Source organism: Equus asinus, chromosome 19, assembly GCF_041296235.1.
Source record: "Equus asinus isolate D_3611 breed Donkey chromosome 19, EquAss-T2T_v2, whole genome shotgun sequence".
Lineage (NCBI taxonomy): Eukaryota > Metazoa > Chordata > Mammalia > Perissodactyla > Equidae > Equus > Equus asinus.
In genome coordinates, this window is record NC_091808.1 from 19,435,884 (window position 1) to 19,452,945 (window position 17,062).

Consider the following 17,062-nt stretch of genomic DNA (forward strand, 5'->3'; position numbering starts at 1 on the left):
AGCAACGCGCCGGCATCCGGAGGATGTCTGGGCGTGGACCTGGCAGGTCCGGGGCTGGCTAGGCCTGCAGAAGGACGGGTCCCAGGACCCGCAGAGGGTCCCACACCTGGCCTTCAGTAGGGATCAAGACGCAGGCACCTACGCCAAAGGGGAGCAAAGCCGGGCTCGGCCCGAGGCCCCCAGGACCTCCATCTCCCAATGCCTGAGGTAGGAGGCTTCATCCTTGGGCGCGCTGGAGGATGCAAGGAGGGGCGGGTACTGGCCGCCTGGACCCCTGGAGCTCTGATCAGTATAACCTTGGGGGCTCTGACCTGTATCCCACTACCCTAATCTCAGTGGTTAAGAGCTCAGGCTCTTGAACCAGACTAGGGTCTAAATCCAGTCTTAACAGCCTACTAGCTGTGTGACCTCGGACAAGTTACGTAACCTCTGGGAGCCTCACTTTCCCTAACTATAAAATAGGTATAATAGTACCTAAGATTAAGTGCATGAACAGTGAGATCAGACTGCCTAGTTCAAATCCCAGCTCTACTAAAGTAGTTGTGTGACCTTGGACAGGCTACTTAATATTTCCGACCCTCAGGTTCCTCATCTGTAAAATGGGAATGATAATTATCTACCTCGTGGAGTTATTTGAAGATTAAATGAGATGTAAAGTGCTTAGCACAATATCTGACACACAGCTCTCAGTAAGTGTCAATAAACAGAAATAATAATTATTATTGCCCTGGTCCTCACATCCCAGGCTTGGGACTGTGAAGGCAGGAGGTCATGGAAATTGGCAAATTCCCAAGCCTTGGCACCAGGCAGTTGTCCTTGATATCTCTTGCCCAGGCAGTCAGGGATAAATTGGAGGAGGGGGGCACTTCCAAAGAAGATGGAATGGGCTAGATGTTCTCTTTTACTGAAACAGGGCTCTCTAGGAAAAAGATCCCTTTTGTAACCTGCTACATCCCTCTGCCCCCCGCCCCCCCGCTGCCCACTTCACATCACTGGGAATTTCTTCCTACAATTTCCCTTGGTTCTGAACCTGTTTTAGCCCCCTTATTCTGACATTCATCTATATTTAACCTGCCTGGCCCTGGGCTAGAAGTTGAGGATTCAAGGGACAAGGCGCTCCCTATCCTCAGGGAGCTCAGCCTAGTAGAGCACTGCTTCTCAATCTTGAATGTGCGTAGGGTCACCCAGGAATCTTGTTAAAATACAAATTCTGATTCTATAGGTCTGAGGTAGGACTCTGCATTTCTAACAAGCTCCCAGGTGACGCTGATGAAGCTGGTTCAAGATATAGAGGATTTTACACACTAGTAGAGTCGTGGGTGGCTGCAGGCTGGAGACAAAGTCCAGGCTAATTGCCTGGCAATTTGAGGTGGTCTCCGCCCCCTTGCTCGCTGAAGTTCCCTCCCAGGAATCCACCACGTGACCGCCGGACCGCAGTCTCTGACTACAGGACCTCTGTAAGCGCCATGGCTCCCAAGAAACCGCCCTGCCTTCCCTCCCTGCTGCTGCCGCTCCTGACGCTGCTTCTGCCCCGGGTAAGATGAGAGGATTGAACCGGCCGGCTGGGTGCGGTGAGGTGGGATCGGATCTGGCAGAGGAGAGAAAGAAAGTGAACATAAAACAATGGGCAGGGCTAGTTCCATCTCCTCTGCTCTTGGCAGAGGCTGACCCCCAACTCCAGACCTCTGCTGAGCATGGTCTCTCCCTTTGCAGGCAGACACTCGGTCGTTCGTAGTGGATCGGGATAATGACAGATTCCTCCTGGATGGGGTCGCGTTCCGCTACGTGTCTGGCAGCCTGCACTACTTTCGGGTACCGCGGGTGCTTTGGGCAGACCGGCTTTTCAAGATGCGAATGAGTGGCCTCAACGCTGTGCAGTTGTAAGAAGTGCTCCTGAGAGCCATGGAGGGGTGGGATTGACTCTTCCTACTACCCCCGGAAGAAGGGGGTCGGGACAGGAAGACTGGCTGGGTATGAGGAGGGATTAGAGCTCCAGGGCTTCCAGGCCAAGTGTGGGAAAGGGCCGAGGGATCTCCTTCCAACAGCTTCCCAGAGGTTCCCTGCAAAGCCTGAGCCCTTGGGCCTCCCCGGCACCTCCCTACCACCGTGGGCCCTGTTAACCTCTTCCTTTCTCAGTTATGTGCCCTGGAACTACCATGAGCCAGAGCCTGGGGTCTATAACTTTCATGGCAGCCGGGACCTCATTGCATTTCTGAATGAGGCAGCTATAGCGAACCTGTTGGTCATACTGAGACCAGGACCTTACATCTGTGCAGAGTGGGATATGGTGAGTTAGTTGGAGAAGGAACAGAGCCACAGCCAACCATGTGCGGATCCTAGACTACACCCATCTGCCCACGTGCTCCGGCCACTTCCAGCCCTCTACGCAACTTCCTCTCTTCTTACCTCCCTGCTCCACTCCCAAACAAGAAAACCTAAATGCTGCTTTGTTGTCTTTATGTTTGTCTCAGGGGGGTCTCCCAGCCTGGTTGCTTCGAAAACCTAAAATTCATTTGAGAACCTCAGATCCAGGTGAGTTGAGACAAAAGATGTAACACAGAAAAAAGCAAACAACAAGAAAATGAGTCATTTGGGTGCCCAAAACAGAAGGGACCATCCCCAAGTTGGAGATCATTCATTCGAATATTTATTGAGTGTGTCCTTCATGCCCAGTAGGATGCTAGAAACTGGAGGACCAGACAGACCCAGTCCCTGTGCAGTGAAGCTTATAGTGAAAGAAACAGGTTCTTAAAAAAACCCAAAAACCTCTAAGATTATTGCAAGCTCTAAAGATACCACACAAGAAAATAGACAAAGAGTTGAGATCGTGAATAACAGAGTGGGCCTCTTTTAGGGAGGGAGGTGAGAAAAGGCTTTTCTGAGAAGGTGACATTTCACTTGACTCCAGGGAAGAGAAAGCTCTGGTCATATGAAGAGTGAGGCGAGAATGAGCAGGTAGAGGGAATGGTATATTCTAAGGCCCAGAGATGGGAAAGAACATGGCATGGTTGAGGCCAGCATGGCTAGAGTATAGTGGATAAAGCAGAGAGCAGTACGACATGAAATCGGAGATAGATAGGGACTGTTAACATGGGACCTTGTAGGCCATTGTGAGGAGTTTGCATTTCATTCTAAGCACAGTAGAAAGCCATTGAAAGAGTATAACCAGACATATCAGGTTTGTTTTCAGGTTACTTTAGCCTGGACGTGGAGAGTGGATTGAGGGGAACAAGAGTGGAGGTGGAGAATCTAATTGGGAGGCGATGGCTGTAGTGGTTGAGGAGAGAGATGATGGCTCCTGACTAGGGTGATAGTGGTGGAAATGGAAAGAAGAGGGCAGAATTGAGATACAGGTTAGAGAAAAAAAATCACCAGGATTTGTTGATAGATTTTGATGGGAACAGGTGGGGACAGTGTGGGTAGGGTCTGCAAAGAAAGGATTCAAGTTTCTGGCCAGTCAAGATGGTGGTGTCATTTACTGACACAGGGAAGATCTAGAAGACTAGGGGTGGCAATGGGACAACTTTTGGAGGGAAAAGCAATACTTCTGGTCATGTAAAATTTTTATCGTATCACACTCAAGCGAGGATATTAAGTAAGCAATAGGATGTGTGAGTGTGGGGCTTGGGAGAGCTCTGAGCTAGAGATATAAATCTGGGAGTCATCAGGGTAAATATGGCGTTTACATCCAAGGGTATTGGGACATCACCTGGGGAAAGAGCATAGAGAAAGAAAGGATGAGAACTCAAGATTAAGCTCTGAGATGCCCAATATTTCAAGGAGTTTGGATTTCATTTCAGGTGCAAATAGGAAGTCATTAGAGCAAGGAAATAATTTTATCTGATTTATTCATTTTAAAAAGATTACTCTTGGGCTGGCCCAGTGGCGCAGTGGTTAAGTGTGCACATTCCACTTCGGCGGCCCGGGGTTCGCCGGTTTGGATCCCGGACGCAGACATGGCACTGCTTGGCAAGTCATGCTGTGGCAGGCGTCCCACATATAAAGTAGAGGAAGATGGGCATGGATGTTAGCTCAGGGCCAGTCTTCCTCAGCAAGAAAAGAGGAGCATTGGCAGTAGTTAGCTCAGGGCTAATCTTCCTCAAAAAAAAAAAAAAGATTACTCTGATTAATGCCCTGTAGCTGCTGGGGACTCTCCAGGGACTGCTCCACTTCTTAGGGTGCTGGAGAGCTTTATGCCCCCTATAGCACTTCCCAAACTCAGTTGACCATGAAATACATTTAAAATGATAAAGTATCAATAGAACACCAACATACAATCTTTGTTTTTCTCAAGAAAACTAGCGACCTCTTCATTGCTAAATCCATGGTGATTTCTTAGGCCTTGTCCTCCTTGACATACAGGCAGTATTTGGCACACTTGATCACTCTGTCCTTTGAAATACACTTTTCTCTCAGCTTCCATGACACCACACTTACCTGGTCCTTGCCCCTGCCCCCACAATCTTTCTGACCACTCCTGCTCTGTCTCTTCCTGCTGCTTCTCTAGTTCCCTTTCTGCTAAATGCTGGAGTGTTTTGGAGCTCAGTCCTTGGACACTTCTCTTTTCTATGTTCACTCCCTAGATGATCTCATCCATTCTCATGGCTTTAAATTCCGCCCAGTAGCTAATAACTCTGAAATATGTATCTCCAGTCAGGACCATCCCTTGGCCTCCAAAGACGTATATCCAGCTGCCTGCTTGACTTCTGCCTTTGGAGATCTAAAAGGCTTAATGAGGGGCCAACCCGGTGGTGCAGTGGTTAAGTTTTCAGGCTCTGCTTTGGCGGCCTGGGGTTTGTGGTTTGGATCCCTGGCGTGGACCTGCACACCACTCACCAAGCCATGCTGTGGTGGCATCCCACATAAAAATAGAGGAAGACTGGCACAGATGTTAGCTCAGGGCCAGTCTTCTTCACCAAATAAATAAATGAATGAATGAATGAATGAATGAATGGCATAGTGATACAGCTAAACTCCTGGTATTGCCTCCCAAACCAGCAATTCCTACAATCTCCACATGTCAGTTAATGGTAACTCCATTTTCCAAGTGATTGGGCTAAACACTACAGTATGTTTCATGCCTTTCACACCCCATATTCAATCTATCAGAAAATCCTGTCAGCTTTACCCTCAAAATATATTGAATTCAACTACTTTTCATCACCCCCACTGCCACCTTCCTGGTCCAAACCACCTCTCAGCTGGATTATTATTTATTTATTTTTTGGTGAGTAAGATTCGCCCTGAGCTAACACCTGTGCCAATCTTCCTCTATTTTGTATGTAGGATGCTGCCATAGCATGGCTTGATGAGTGGTGTGTAGGTCCGCACCCAGGATCCAAACCTGCGAGCCTCGGGCCACTAAAGTGGAGGGCGTGAACTTAAACCACTATGCACCCGGGCCAGCCCGTTGGCCAGATTATTTTAATAGTTTCCCAACTGGTTGCCCTTCTTTGCCCCTCGCCCATGTAGTCTATTCTCAATACAGCGGCCAGGGGGATCCTGTTAAAATAGAAGTTTAATTATATATATCTCAGATCATGTCATTTCTCTGCTTAAACCTCTGCAAAAGGTTCTCATTCAGAATATGAACCATGGATTCCTTAAAATGGTCTACTAAGTCCTCCCACTTGGCCGGTCACCTCCCTGACATCTGTTCTCCTCCTCATTGTTCACTGGCCTCATGGCTGTTCTTCAAACCCACCAGGCACATTCCTGCTTTGCATGAGGTGCTTCCTCTGTCTTCCTGCAGAATCTCCTTCTCCAGGAGGCGTTCCCTGGGCCATGCTCTAAAATTTAAGCTCCCTTACCCACCAGTTTATATCTTCCTTCCCAGCTTTATTTGTCTCCTTGGCATAACTCACCATCTTTATTTAATTTATCATCTGCCTCCCTCACTGGAAAGGAAATTCCATGATGGCAGAGATTTTTGTCTGTTTTGTTCTATTTTGTATCCCTAACACCTGGAACAGTGCTTGGTGCATGGTCAGCAACCATAGATATTTGCTGAATGAGATATAATGTATGCCTGGATTAAAGGAGGCAATAAAACCTAGGCCTCCTTTATACAGAACACAAAATGTAAAAGAATTAAATGTTTTAAGAATACGAAAATATCCTCCAAAATATCTTTCACTGAACTCGCCTTGGAGAGGCTGCTCTCTGCTAGGCATTGTCCTCAGTGATAGCGATGTAGCAAGTGAACCTGACAGACAAGCTTCCTGCTCACTGGTGGAGGAGACCAGCAGGAAGCAATTACAGAAAGAAATGCTTCATTGTAATCTGTCAAGTGCTTGAAAGAGGAGTATGAGGTGATGCGAGAGTGTGTAACAGGGGGATCTACCCTAATCTGGAATAGCAAAGGTGTTCTTGAGGAAGTGAAGTACGAGTTAAGACCTGACACCTGAGTTGGAGTTGGCCAGGAAGGAGGGCAGGGAGACAGTGTCAGGCAGAGGTAGTAACTTGCAGGAAGACCCTGAGGGTGAATCCACAAAAATCACAAATAGGGGGGCCAGCCTGGTGGCGCAGAGGTTAAGTTCGCACGTTCCACTTCTTGGCGGCCCAGGGTTCGCCAGTTCGGATCCCGGGTGCGGACATGGCACCGCTTGGCACGTCATGCTGTGGTAGGCATGCCACGTGTAAAGTAGAGGAAGATGGGCACGGATGTTAGCTCAGGGCCAGTCTTCCTCAGCAAAAAGAGGAGGATTGGCAGTAGTTAGCTCAGGGCTAATCTTCCTCAAAAAAAAAAAAAATCACAAATAGGAGTTGAGAATTTAAGGCACAATACGTGTTATAATAATCTTTCACTTGACAGCTTCAGTCATCTGGACTGTCAGTTATAGCAGGGTACAGGTGAGACATTCTACATTTCTCTGAATTCCCATGCTACTTCAGCACAATCTCAAGTATTTATTGATTATCTAATAATAGCTCTATATGATGTACTTAACATTTTTCTTACATTTAAAAAATAAATTTACAAGAAATACAACTTTAAGGTTTCCTATGCTCCAATTTCATTGCCGTGCAAAAATATAAGTGCTTAGGGTTGAGAGTTTCTTCTGACAAGAGTAACTGCTCCCAGATTTAGTTGGGGACAAGTTGGATGCAAACTGCAGCCCTGAGTTCAGGCAGCACTGAAACTGCTAGCACTGATGCTCGCGGTGGGGGCTCCGGAGGTGGTGGTACCCTAATGAGCAGAGCACTGCTCCTTCCTTTAGACTTCCTTGCTGCAGTGGACTCCTGGTTCAAGGTCTTGCTGCCCAAGATACATCCATGGCTCTATCACAATGGGGGTAACATCATCAGCATTCAGGTACAAGTGGAAAGTTGACTGGGCAAGGGAAAGGAGGTGCCGGGGTCCTGAACCTTCTCCACCTCATAGCTGAGCTCCGCTTCTCCTGTCCCCTGGCAGGTGGAAAATGAATATGGTAGCTACCGGGCCTGTGACTTCAACTACATGAGGCACCTGGCTGGGCTCTTCCGTGCAATACTAGGAGACGAGATCTTGCTCTTCACCACAGATGGGCCTGAGGGACTCAAATGTGGCTCCCTTGAGGGACTCTATACCACTGTAGACTTTGGCCCAGGTCTCCTGAGCAAGAGTGAGGAGTGGAGTTGGGGAGGAGGCCCCTCTGCTATGATGTTTATCTTTCACCTTTGCCTCCTCTCTGCAGCTGACAACATGACCAAAATCTTTACCCTGCTTCGGAAGTATGAACCCCATGGGCCACTGGTGAGGAGCCAGAGGGAGGGCAATCAAAGCGAGAGGCAGGATTGGGATGGGTCATGCTCACCTCCCATCTCACTCACGGTTCCTTTCACTTTACACGCTAGGTGAACTCTGAGTACTACACAGGCTGGCTGGATTACTGGGGCCAGAATCACTCCACACGGTCCGTTCATTCTGTAACCAAAGGACTAGAGAACATGCTGAAGTTGGGAGCCAGTGTGAACATGTAACTGGAGACACTGGGGCCAACATGAATCTGTTAACTGGGTATTGGGGATGAAACTTAAGAATCAGTGGGTCAGCTATTACCTTTCCTCCCACCCTCCCCCACTTCAGGTACATGTTCCATGGAGGTACCAACTTTGGATACTGGAATGGTGAGTCCAGATAGTCCCTGGGGTGGAAGCAGGGAAGTAGCAAGAATCAGAATTTGAGAGCTGGTAGATTAGGATGTCTAGAAGCTGGATATGGCCACCACTGCTCCCTCTGATGGCAGAATTCTCTGTATGAATTTCTTTGCTTAGTGTCTGTCATCCAAAAGATATATTGAATTAATTAAATTGGTTTGACCCCAGGTGCTGATGAGAAGGGACGCTTTCTTCCAATTACCACCAGCTATGACTATGATGCACCCATATCTGAAGCCGGGGACCCCACACCTAAGCTTTTTGCTCTTCGAGATGTCATCAGCAAGGTGCCCTACCACTTGACTAAGCGCCAAAGGCTTTTATTAATTTTGGGGAAGGGAGTGCCCAAACTGTTTGTAAAGGGATCCCATAAATCAGTGGTGGTGGTTGGGGCCACAGAGCTCTCCAAGCATCCCATGGAAGCATTTCTTACCCTCCCAAATGGGAGTACCTGGGGAGATACACACAAGTTATATACAAAATTACTGGATCTTCAGCATCCCCTGAAGCTTTTACCTGGAACCCAGGTTAAGAACCCTGAGCTAGGATCTTGGAATAGGGGTTGTTCATTTGGTTTTCTTATGGCTCCTGAGAGAATTTGGGCTCAGTTCCAGGAAATTCCCTTGGGACCTTTACCTCCCCCCAGCCCCAAGATGATGCTCGGACCTTTGACACTGCACCTGGTAAGCTCCTCCCCATCTTTTCTCTGATTCTACTCCTTTTATTCTCTAAATAGCCCAGCCTGTCCTGCCCTCAATTCTGATACTTCCCCCTTATTCTAATAGGATGGGGATTTGCTGGCTTTCCTAAACTACCTATGCCCCCAAGGGCCCATCTATTCAATCTTGCCAATGACCTTTGAGGCTGTCAAGCAGGTAAGGCATAACCTCACATCTTGCGAGTACGGCAACCTTCTTCAACAGCTGTAGCCACAGGTTACCTCAGCTCAGCATCTTCCGCACAGCAGCTTTCTTCTCTCTCAGTCTGTCTTAAGTTACTCATTCTACCCCACCCAGGACCATGGCTTTGTGTTGTATCGGACCTATCTGAGCAATACTGTTTCTGAGCCAACACGATTCTGGGTGCCAAACAATGGAGTCCATGACCGTGCCTACGTGATGGTGGATGGGGTAAGCCCGTTTCCTCTCCTGCCTAGCACCCTTGAGCCTTAAGACCCCATATCTACCTTTTCCCATTGCCTGCTCACATTTGCAAGGGGTCCAGGGATAAGCTGGGATGAGGAAAGGTTCAACTAAGGATAAGGTTCCAGAATGTATGACTAACTGACAGAAGGGCTACAATCTCTTTGCCCTCCAAATAAGCATCCTAACCTGGCTTCCTGTGTGGTGGCCACAAGCTAGATGCTGGGTCCTGCCTCTCATAGATACTCTTATCCACAGGTGTTTCATGGTGTTTTGGAACGAAACATGAAACACAAACTATTTTTGACGGGGCAAGTGGGGGCCAAACTGGATGTCTTGCTGGAGAGCATGGGGAGGCTCAGTTTCGGGTCGAACACCAGTGACTTCAAGGTAAGCTAGTTCTGCTAGCCCCCTTGCACCCATACTCTTACTGGCCAAACTCCCTTGGAAAGATAGGAGTCTAATGAAAGATAAATAAGAGTCATGTCCTTAGGGGTTAGGTAACAAAGTAGTGGCTTGTGGCATCTAGACATGGCCACTAGCTGCACCCCAGGGCTTGCTTAAGGACAGTCTAGACTTAGAGCTTAGTGAATGATGGATGCTCATTTGCCTTCTCCACAGGGCCTCATAGAGCCACCAGTTCTGGGGCAAACAATCCTTACCAGGTGGCTGATGTTCCCTCTGAAAGTTGATAAGCTTGTAAAGTGGTGGTTTCCCCTCCAGCTGCTGAAAAGGTCACATCCTCAAACTCCCTCTGGCCCCACCTTCTACTCCACAATGTTTGCAATTTTAGGCTCAAGTGGAGACACATTTCTCTATCTACCTGGATGGACCAAGGTATTGCTGACTATGCTGGTTGGGGTGGGGGGTGGCGTGGGAAGAGAGGAAAATCCTGTAGGAGGCTGATTATTCCTGATTAGAAACCAAACGGGCTAATTCTGCCCCCGAGAGCTGACCCTTTATTTTCCTCTCTCCTCCCTCTTCCCCAGGGCCAAGTCTGGATCAATGGGTTTAACTTGGGCCGCTACTGGACAAAGCGGGGGCCACAACAGACCCTCTACGTGCCAAGACCCCTGCTGTATCCTAGGGGAGCCCTCAACAAAATCACATTGCTGGAGCTGGAAAATGCGCCGCCCCAGCCCCAAGTCCAGTTCCTGGACAGGCCCATCCTCAACAGCACCTTGCACAGGACATATGTCTATTCCCTCTCAGCTGAGGTACAAAGTGACCCTGAGCCAATGCAGCTAAGTGGGCACTGAGGGAGAGGTAACCCTTGGACCTGGGACACAGACTGGGCAGGATCCCTTGGTGCTGGCTAAAGTGACCACACGGAACCACAGGCCACAGGCCTGAATGTAAGTACAAGGGCAGTTTCCTTGCCAAACTTTATTGTGATTAAAGTTCCAGAGACAGTAGCACCTCCACATACCTCTGTGGCCCTGTCTTTGCCCTGGTTCCTGAATGGCCCTCACCCTAGTCTTCCAAATACTCTCTGGTTTCGAGGGGAGGAAGAAACCCAGGGCCAGTGTGAATGTGCCTGCTCAGGGCCTAGAGCTGGCCCCAGACAGAGCTGTAAGAGTTCAGGAAGACGGCTTCCCAGCCTGACGGCGATGATCCTGGAGGCAGCGTGTGGAGCAGAAAGAGAAGTCGAGGTAATGAAAGGGAATGAGGCCTTGGAGGGAGGTCCCACAGCTCCAGCAGCGTCTGAACAAGAGGAAGAAAAATGGCTGGACAGGTACCCCAGAAACTTTCCAATCCAAGCTCTCCCCACCCCTCCTCCTGCCATTTCTGTTTTCCCTCCAAAGGTTCCCAGAACATCTCAAATCCCCTCAACAAGCCTTCCTGAGTACTGTGTAGGCTCTCATTCTACTTGCCTCAAATGGTCCCTACGACATTACAGTCTACCCGCTCACACCTGCCCCCTCAACATACCGAACACTGACGATTGCAGGGTCAGGGATCTGAGGGCCAGGGGCTCCCAACTGGGCAGCTAGTCGGCGCTCTGCAGCCAGAGCTCTCTGAGGGGAAGAGAAGCTGTGTTAAGGTCAAGGCCCCGGTGGTGGAGAGGGTACCCAAGAAGTGACGGCTGCACACTGGGGAAGGGGCAGACCTCTAAGGAAGTCTTGCTGTGGAAGAGAGAGCCTGCAGCCTCACCTTCTCTCGGTCACTGAGGGCGGCAAAGCGCCGCCGCTCTTCTTGCTCCCTCATCTCCTGCTCCCGCTCCTTCCACTGCTGTTCCTCCCGCTGCCGCCGGGCTGCCTTCTGCTCCCTTTTCCGCATCACCTGCCGTGCCTCCATTTCTGGTGTCAGTGGCCCTGGCACCTGGAGGATTCCCGGGAAAGTGTAAGGTAAGACCTATACACACTATCCTTGGTAAAACTGTAAGAAAGTAGAAACGATCTAGCCAGGATCTATGATGCCTTCCCACTCTACTTCTTCCTTTTCCAGCTGACCTGAGCCTTGTTGTAATCATAAGCGTCTGGATTCTTCTCCATGAACCTTCGGAACTCATTACGTGTTGATCTGTCAGCTGCAACTGTATATGGTGGCCGGGCCCGGGAGTCCCTAGGTGCGAAAACCCAAAAAACTGGTTTCAACCTGCCTCCTGCATCTCCCAACATCACCCAACCAGACCAAGGGGAATCCTTTCAAGTAGCCAGTGCCAACATTAGCCTCCAGATCATCCTCTCTCTACCCCACAAGGGATCGGCATGAGGACCCTTACTTACAGCACAGTGGGGTCAGCACCTGCCTCCAGCAGCAAGCGAACCACTGAGCCTCTCCCAGCTGCGGCTGCTGCATGCAGGAGGGTGAAGCCACTGGAGCCCAAGGGGGCACTGAGCAGAGATAGAACTCCAGGGTCTACAGGGCCGGCAGCTAGCTGGAGCTTCAGCATTCCAACATCTCCGGCTCGGCAGGCAGCTAGAAGCAAGTCCCAGAGCTCTGGCTGACCACGGGCCTTGGCCTCATCCAGGGAAGGCCCCAAAGGGGCTGCATGTGAGGCCTCATCTTCTAGAGGTTGCTGGGGAAGAGTCTTAAGTGCCCCAGCCTCCAGGTCTCGGCTTCTCTCCTTCTTGTTCCTTTTTCTCCTCTTCTGCTTAGGTAATACATCAAACTCACGAAGATCCAGGGTCCCTAGTGTCAACTCTACTAGCTCCAACTCTACGTCGAAGCTGTCCTCCCCCTCTGACCCTGAACCTAGGAAAAAATTTGACATGTTAGATTCATCTAATGAATAAGCAGAGGCTGCCCAGATGCTTAAGAATGTACATAAAGAGATAATCCAGATTGTCTTGAAATGAAATTGTTTGTATTTTGTCACCCAAGATAAAACAGCACGTCAAGAGGTGAAGCCACTGGTATCATATGCAGAAATGAGGCTCTCAGCCCAGGCCCAGAAGGAGCTAAGCAGAGACAAGTCTCTGGGCATTCCCCGTGAGCAGCCTCAGGATGGTGCTCAACAGAGGAAAGCAGGGGAGCAGAACAGCCATGCGGGCCAAATGTCTGAAGCCAGGGAAACAGCCCTTAGCCCAAAAGCACAGCATCTAGTAAGACAGGTAAACTATGTGAGACTCACGCTAAGACTTTTCTAAGCACTAGGGATACAGCAATGACCAAAAGAGGTAACAGGAGATTTGGAAAGGTCACTAAACATGTCTCAGTAACTGGTACCCCGTACCCCACATTATTAACAGACCTGTGTGTGTGTGTTGTGTAAGAGCTCATCTAGAAATAGGGAAGTGGGTCAGTTATGAGAGTAGGGAATTTGCCACTGCATTTCCAGGACAGACCCAGATAGAAATTTGACAATTGCCAGATGGTGCTCAAACCCTGTTTGGGAGCGTCCTCATTCTGCCCAGCTGCCTCATTTTCATCACTGGGGACCTTTCTTTCTTCCTCAATAGCCTTCTTCTTCTCTTTCATTGTCTTCCAGTGTGTCTGAGTTAAGTCCAACCTTACTGTCTCTCGGGGGTCTTCTCCTGCCAGAAAACAAGATGTTTCTCAAGTTTAGCTGAGGAGAAGCCAGTCCAGGTTTCTCTCAATGAAGATGCTATCAGGCTGTAGTCTAAGGGCTAGAAAATTATCTGGATGCACAAGTGACAACCTGAGGCTTGGGCTGGAAGGTACAGGAAGGTCTTGGGAGTCTGAGGATCAGGACCAAACACTCACCATAAACATGCAAGGTGGTCAGCTTATGGAGCACACGCTGTAGCTCTCGGAAGGTGGGTCTGCGGGTAGCGAGGGGGATATCCCAAAGTCGGGGATCCCCCCGTTCCAGGGGTGCCCCATGGCCTCCGAAGAACAAGGACCGGCCACAGCGAGGGGCACGCAGCAGTACTGTCCCAGCCTCCCCCAATGCCTTAGCCCAGTCTGGCCCTGCCAGCAGGTCACGAACATCCTAGAGAAAAGAGTAACTCAGCCCTGCATATCTTCAGTTGCTATTAAATCTCCAACCAAAAAATGGCCCAGAGTTCATGTGTAGGTAGAGGTAGAAGATAGGAGGGAGGAAGAATGGCCCAGAGTTCATGTGTAGGGAGAGGTAGAAGATAGGAGGGAGGAAGAATGAGAGAACTAAGACTGCTGAGGATCCATTCCTATTCTAGCTTTGTCTACCCAGAAATAATGAAGACTGGAAGGATATAGGAGTCAACCTCCCTACTGGAACATTTCATGAGTTGAGAAAGAAAAAAGTGTGGCTTCGAGAACCACCCAATCTGGCACACCTAACTCACCTTATATAGTGTGGCTTCATTGTAGCGCCTCAGGTTGGCTCCAGCAGAGCGCGAAGCCCCACCCCGGGCATCCCGAAGCCCCTGGGCCGTGCCCCGCTTGGCCCGCACTGTGTAGCGGTGGAAGGTTTTGTGTGTCACCACTTCTCTTCTGTAGACAGCACAGACTCAGTACTGGAAACCAGCTGGTACTCCCAGGCTAACAGGATCCACTCCATCCTCACCCCACGCAGCACCCTCTCACCCTTTGAAAATGGCACCAGCAAAGTGCCCAGCTGCAGCCATGAGCACCACGCAGCATCTAGGACCTCCACTTTGCAGGTTCTGTAGCAGCAGTTCTGGTTCTTCTGGGGGCACCTGGACGATAGAGGAGCAGCACAGATATCATATCTGTGGCATCCACTGAGAGCAAGAAACCAAGTGCCAGTGCTGAGCTTCAGATGCATTCTCTCATTTAATATAACCACTCTGAAGCTCGTCTCCATTTTACAAATAAGGAAATTTGAGGCTCACAGAAGCAGTCAAGATCAAGTGACAGAACCACAATTCAAACCTAGATCGGTCTGTTTCCAAACTTAATTGTAATTCCAAACTCCATTACTACACTTGATCTTTCCAGGATTCAGGCCAGTTCAATCCAAAACTCCTGTCAGGTGTTTGATACTCATACCCAACAGGAAGGAAGGGAAGGAGTGAAAAATGGACTAGGCTACAGGGAAATCTAGAACGAGTGTATAAAAGGCTGGAGTTCCCCACACAACCTGTGCTATCACTTGCCTGGCGAGGACCTAGGACACAACGATAGGCATAAAGAAACTGTCCCTGGGCATTTTGGAAAAGAATCCGATGCGGGTGGAAGCCTCCGGGTCTGTTAGGCTTCTCAAAGTCAGCCCTCTCTTCCGCTAGTATCTGCGAGTCCTCCTCACTGGCTGAGTCTGAGTCTTCTGATCCTGAGATGCTGGAAAGATCTCCTGAGAACAACATGTGACACACAAGTTTGGTGGCCTATCTTTGACCTCTCCTCAAGTTCCTACACTGGGGCCTTCCTCCACCCCCATGTCCCACTCCCACACAGGTCTCCCACCAGTCATCACCTGTGGAACTCTGCTTTTCAAAGTCCAGGGCAGACAGGAGAGGCTTGTCCTTGAGACGTTGCTTTAGGTTAAACCGATGCCAGTCAAGCTTATAATGTTCCCTCTAGTAGGAGGAAAAGAGGGAGTGGAAATATACCCAGCCTGGCCTTTTGTGATACCCAAGACCAGTAACAGAACACCAGGAAGAATGACCGGGTAACACTAAGTGCCTTAATCAAAACATGGACCTTTATTAATTACAGACAAATCAAATGCCTACCTCTCCTCAGCCACCATTCTACTTTTGCTTCCGCCATTTAGCCCTGCACCTGGTCTTTTACCTGTTCCTGGTGGTTCTGGAAGGTCTGCTCACAGGTTGAACAAAATAATTTCTCTGAAATATCCAGAGGACCCTGGAGTGATTTTTTTTCTGGGCTTCCTCTCTCCTTTGAACCTAAATAAGGGGAGGAGACTGAGAGATCGAAGGGAAGCCGAAATCCACAGTACCAGAATCACACTCAGTGTCTGACACACAAAGCAGAGAATACAAAAGGAAGAGATGGCATGTCTTTGCCTTCAAGGAATTTATAATCTAGCAATCATGAAGAAAATGGCAAGCAGTCACTGTGTACAATAAATATGCTTCTGAAAAGTACATAAAATGAATATAAATCAAACATTGTATTTAAATTAACCAAAGGGACTGTTTAAAGGAATCCTGTAGAAAATATTTTTTGGTGAAGTTAAAATTATTTTTAACTGCAAAAACCACTTCCCAAATACCAGCTTTTCAGCCTACATTTCCAATCACAGTGTGCAGTTGGTTTTCAAAAAGTACAAAAACAACATAGCCAGAGACAAATTAAAGTTGTACAAAATCAGTAAGAAATTGTTTTATATTCAGCAAGAAGGAATGATTTGATTGGAATCCAGTTAATTTCAGACTTATATCTAGGAATTTTGAAAATATATCTAGGAATTTTGAAGTGTTTTTGCAAGCCCTGGTGTAATGTGACGAGACATAAGCAATGGCAAGAAACTTGTTTGGAGACAATTCAGGGGCCTGTGCTGGGAACAACCCAGAAACTGAATTTAAGATAAATGTTATCCAGTAGAAAGACATGTCAACAAGGGCTCCTAAGCTGGGGAATACCAATAAGAATGTGTTCCCTAGAAGAGCAATAAGCTCCAAAGAGCCCCGTCATGTTCCTCATGGGCCCACACCAAGCCTCCCCGGGTACCTGGACAGGAAGTCCGCAGAGCCTGGGCTAGGGCCTCCCCGGGAGCGTGGCTCACTAGGCTCAGGCCCTGAAGGATCGGAGCATCCACGCTCAGGTCAAACAGGGAGACCGACGCAGGAGGCTGGGCTGCAGCTGGAGCCGGAGACATGGCTGAGCAGAAATTACTTAGAAGCAGCTTCTGGAGCAGAAAGGAGGGAAGAAACAGAGCTCCCAGAAGCGAGGTCCTACTGCGGCGTCTCCTGCCTGCCTGACTTGGTCTCCCCCACGCCGCAAGACACCCTGGCACCAGGAGTCTGCTCTGGGTTAATCCGAGATCCCAGCCCGCTTTGTCAAACGTCCAGTTTCGGACCACACAAGAGTGAAATGGGGCGCATCCAGCTTCCTAATCGAGTCCCACAGAGTTTAAATCACTGAGGTTCCCTAAACGACCGTTCCTCGTTACCCGTGCGATGGGCTCCGGCAATGACTATACCGCGTGGACGCGCCTCCGCCTCGGAAGCTGCACCAAAGATCCCGGGGTGCCGAGCAGCGCTTACGCCTACAGTTCGAAGCCGGGATTTCTGCAACACCACAACAACCTCGTCACTACGGAGCAGCAAAGAGGACAAACAGCGTCGCCGGCACCTGAGCCCCCACCCCACGTAGTGCATACTATTGGTCCTCTGGCTGTCCAAGACCCGCCTCCAGCCTTTAGTCCCGCCCCCGACGCCAAGAATTGGCCGTCTTGTCTCCACCTC

General features: G+C 49.3%; 2 protein-coding genes across 8 annotated transcripts; one reads left to right on the plus strand and one right to left on the minus strand.

Annotated features, from left to right (window-relative positions):
* Nucleotides 1-5: 5 nt before the first annotated feature.
* On the plus strand, nucleotides 6-12,280 carry GLB1L (galactosidase beta 1 like). 5 transcript variants are annotated; one of them, XM_070489694.1, is made up of 18 exons: nucleotides 6-207; nucleotides 1,409-1,535; nucleotides 1,714-1,880; nucleotides 2,137-2,287; nucleotides 2,472-2,532; nucleotides 7,221-7,315; nucleotides 7,415-7,589; nucleotides 7,677-7,735; nucleotides 7,837-7,958; nucleotides 8,069-8,109; nucleotides 8,308-8,426; nucleotides 8,748-8,822; nucleotides 8,925-9,014; nucleotides 9,156-9,269; nucleotides 9,540-9,671; nucleotides 10,075-10,118; nucleotides 10,271-11,629; nucleotides 11,730-12,280. In XM_070489694.1, exons 2-17 carry the CDS (start codon nucleotides 1,467-1,469, stop codon nucleotides 10,527-10,529), a joined length of 1,773 nt encoding a protein of 590 aa, XP_070345795.1. In that variant the 5' UTR covers nucleotides 6-207; nucleotides 1,409-1,466; the 3' UTR covers nucleotides 10,530-11,629; nucleotides 11,730-12,280. The 5 variants fall into 5 exon arrangements, with proteins under 5 accessions (XP_070345795.1, XP_014711570.1, XP_014711569.1 ...); XM_014856083.3 differs by having other exon boundaries at nucleotides 8-207; nucleotides 9,903-10,118; XM_014856084.3 differs by having other exon boundaries at nucleotides 7-207; nucleotides 7,415-7,735.
* Nucleotides 10,636-16,941, minus strand: ANKZF1 (ankyrin repeat and zinc finger peptidyl tRNA hydrolase 1). 3 transcript variants are annotated; one of them, XM_014856089.2, is made up of 14 exons: nucleotides 16,768-16,907; nucleotides 16,326-16,503; nucleotides 15,426-15,538; nucleotides 15,106-15,208; nucleotides 14,789-14,982; nucleotides 14,256-14,368; nucleotides 14,015-14,162; nucleotides 13,452-13,680; nucleotides 13,112-13,261; nucleotides 12,011-12,479; nucleotides 11,735-11,846; nucleotides 11,436-11,603; nucleotides 11,214-11,299; nucleotides 10,636-10,985 (listed from the first exon to the last, which is right to left on the minus strand). In XM_014856089.2, exons 2-14 carry the CDS (start codon nucleotides 16,471-16,473, stop codon nucleotides 10,862-10,864), a joined length of 2,157 nt encoding a protein of 718 aa, XP_014711575.1. In that variant the 5' UTR covers nucleotides 16,474-16,503; nucleotides 16,768-16,907; the 3' UTR covers nucleotides 10,636-10,861. The 3 variants fall into 3 exon arrangements, with proteins under 3 accessions (XP_014711575.1, XP_044607291.1, XP_070345797.1); XM_044751356.2 differs by lacking the exon at nucleotides 14,015-14,162 and having other exon boundaries at nucleotides 13,452-13,510; nucleotides 16,326-16,941; XM_070489696.1 differs by lacking the exons at nucleotides 15,426-15,538; nucleotides 16,326-16,503 and having other exon boundaries at nucleotides 16,768-16,922.
* Nucleotides 16,942-17,062: the final 121 nt, after the last annotated feature.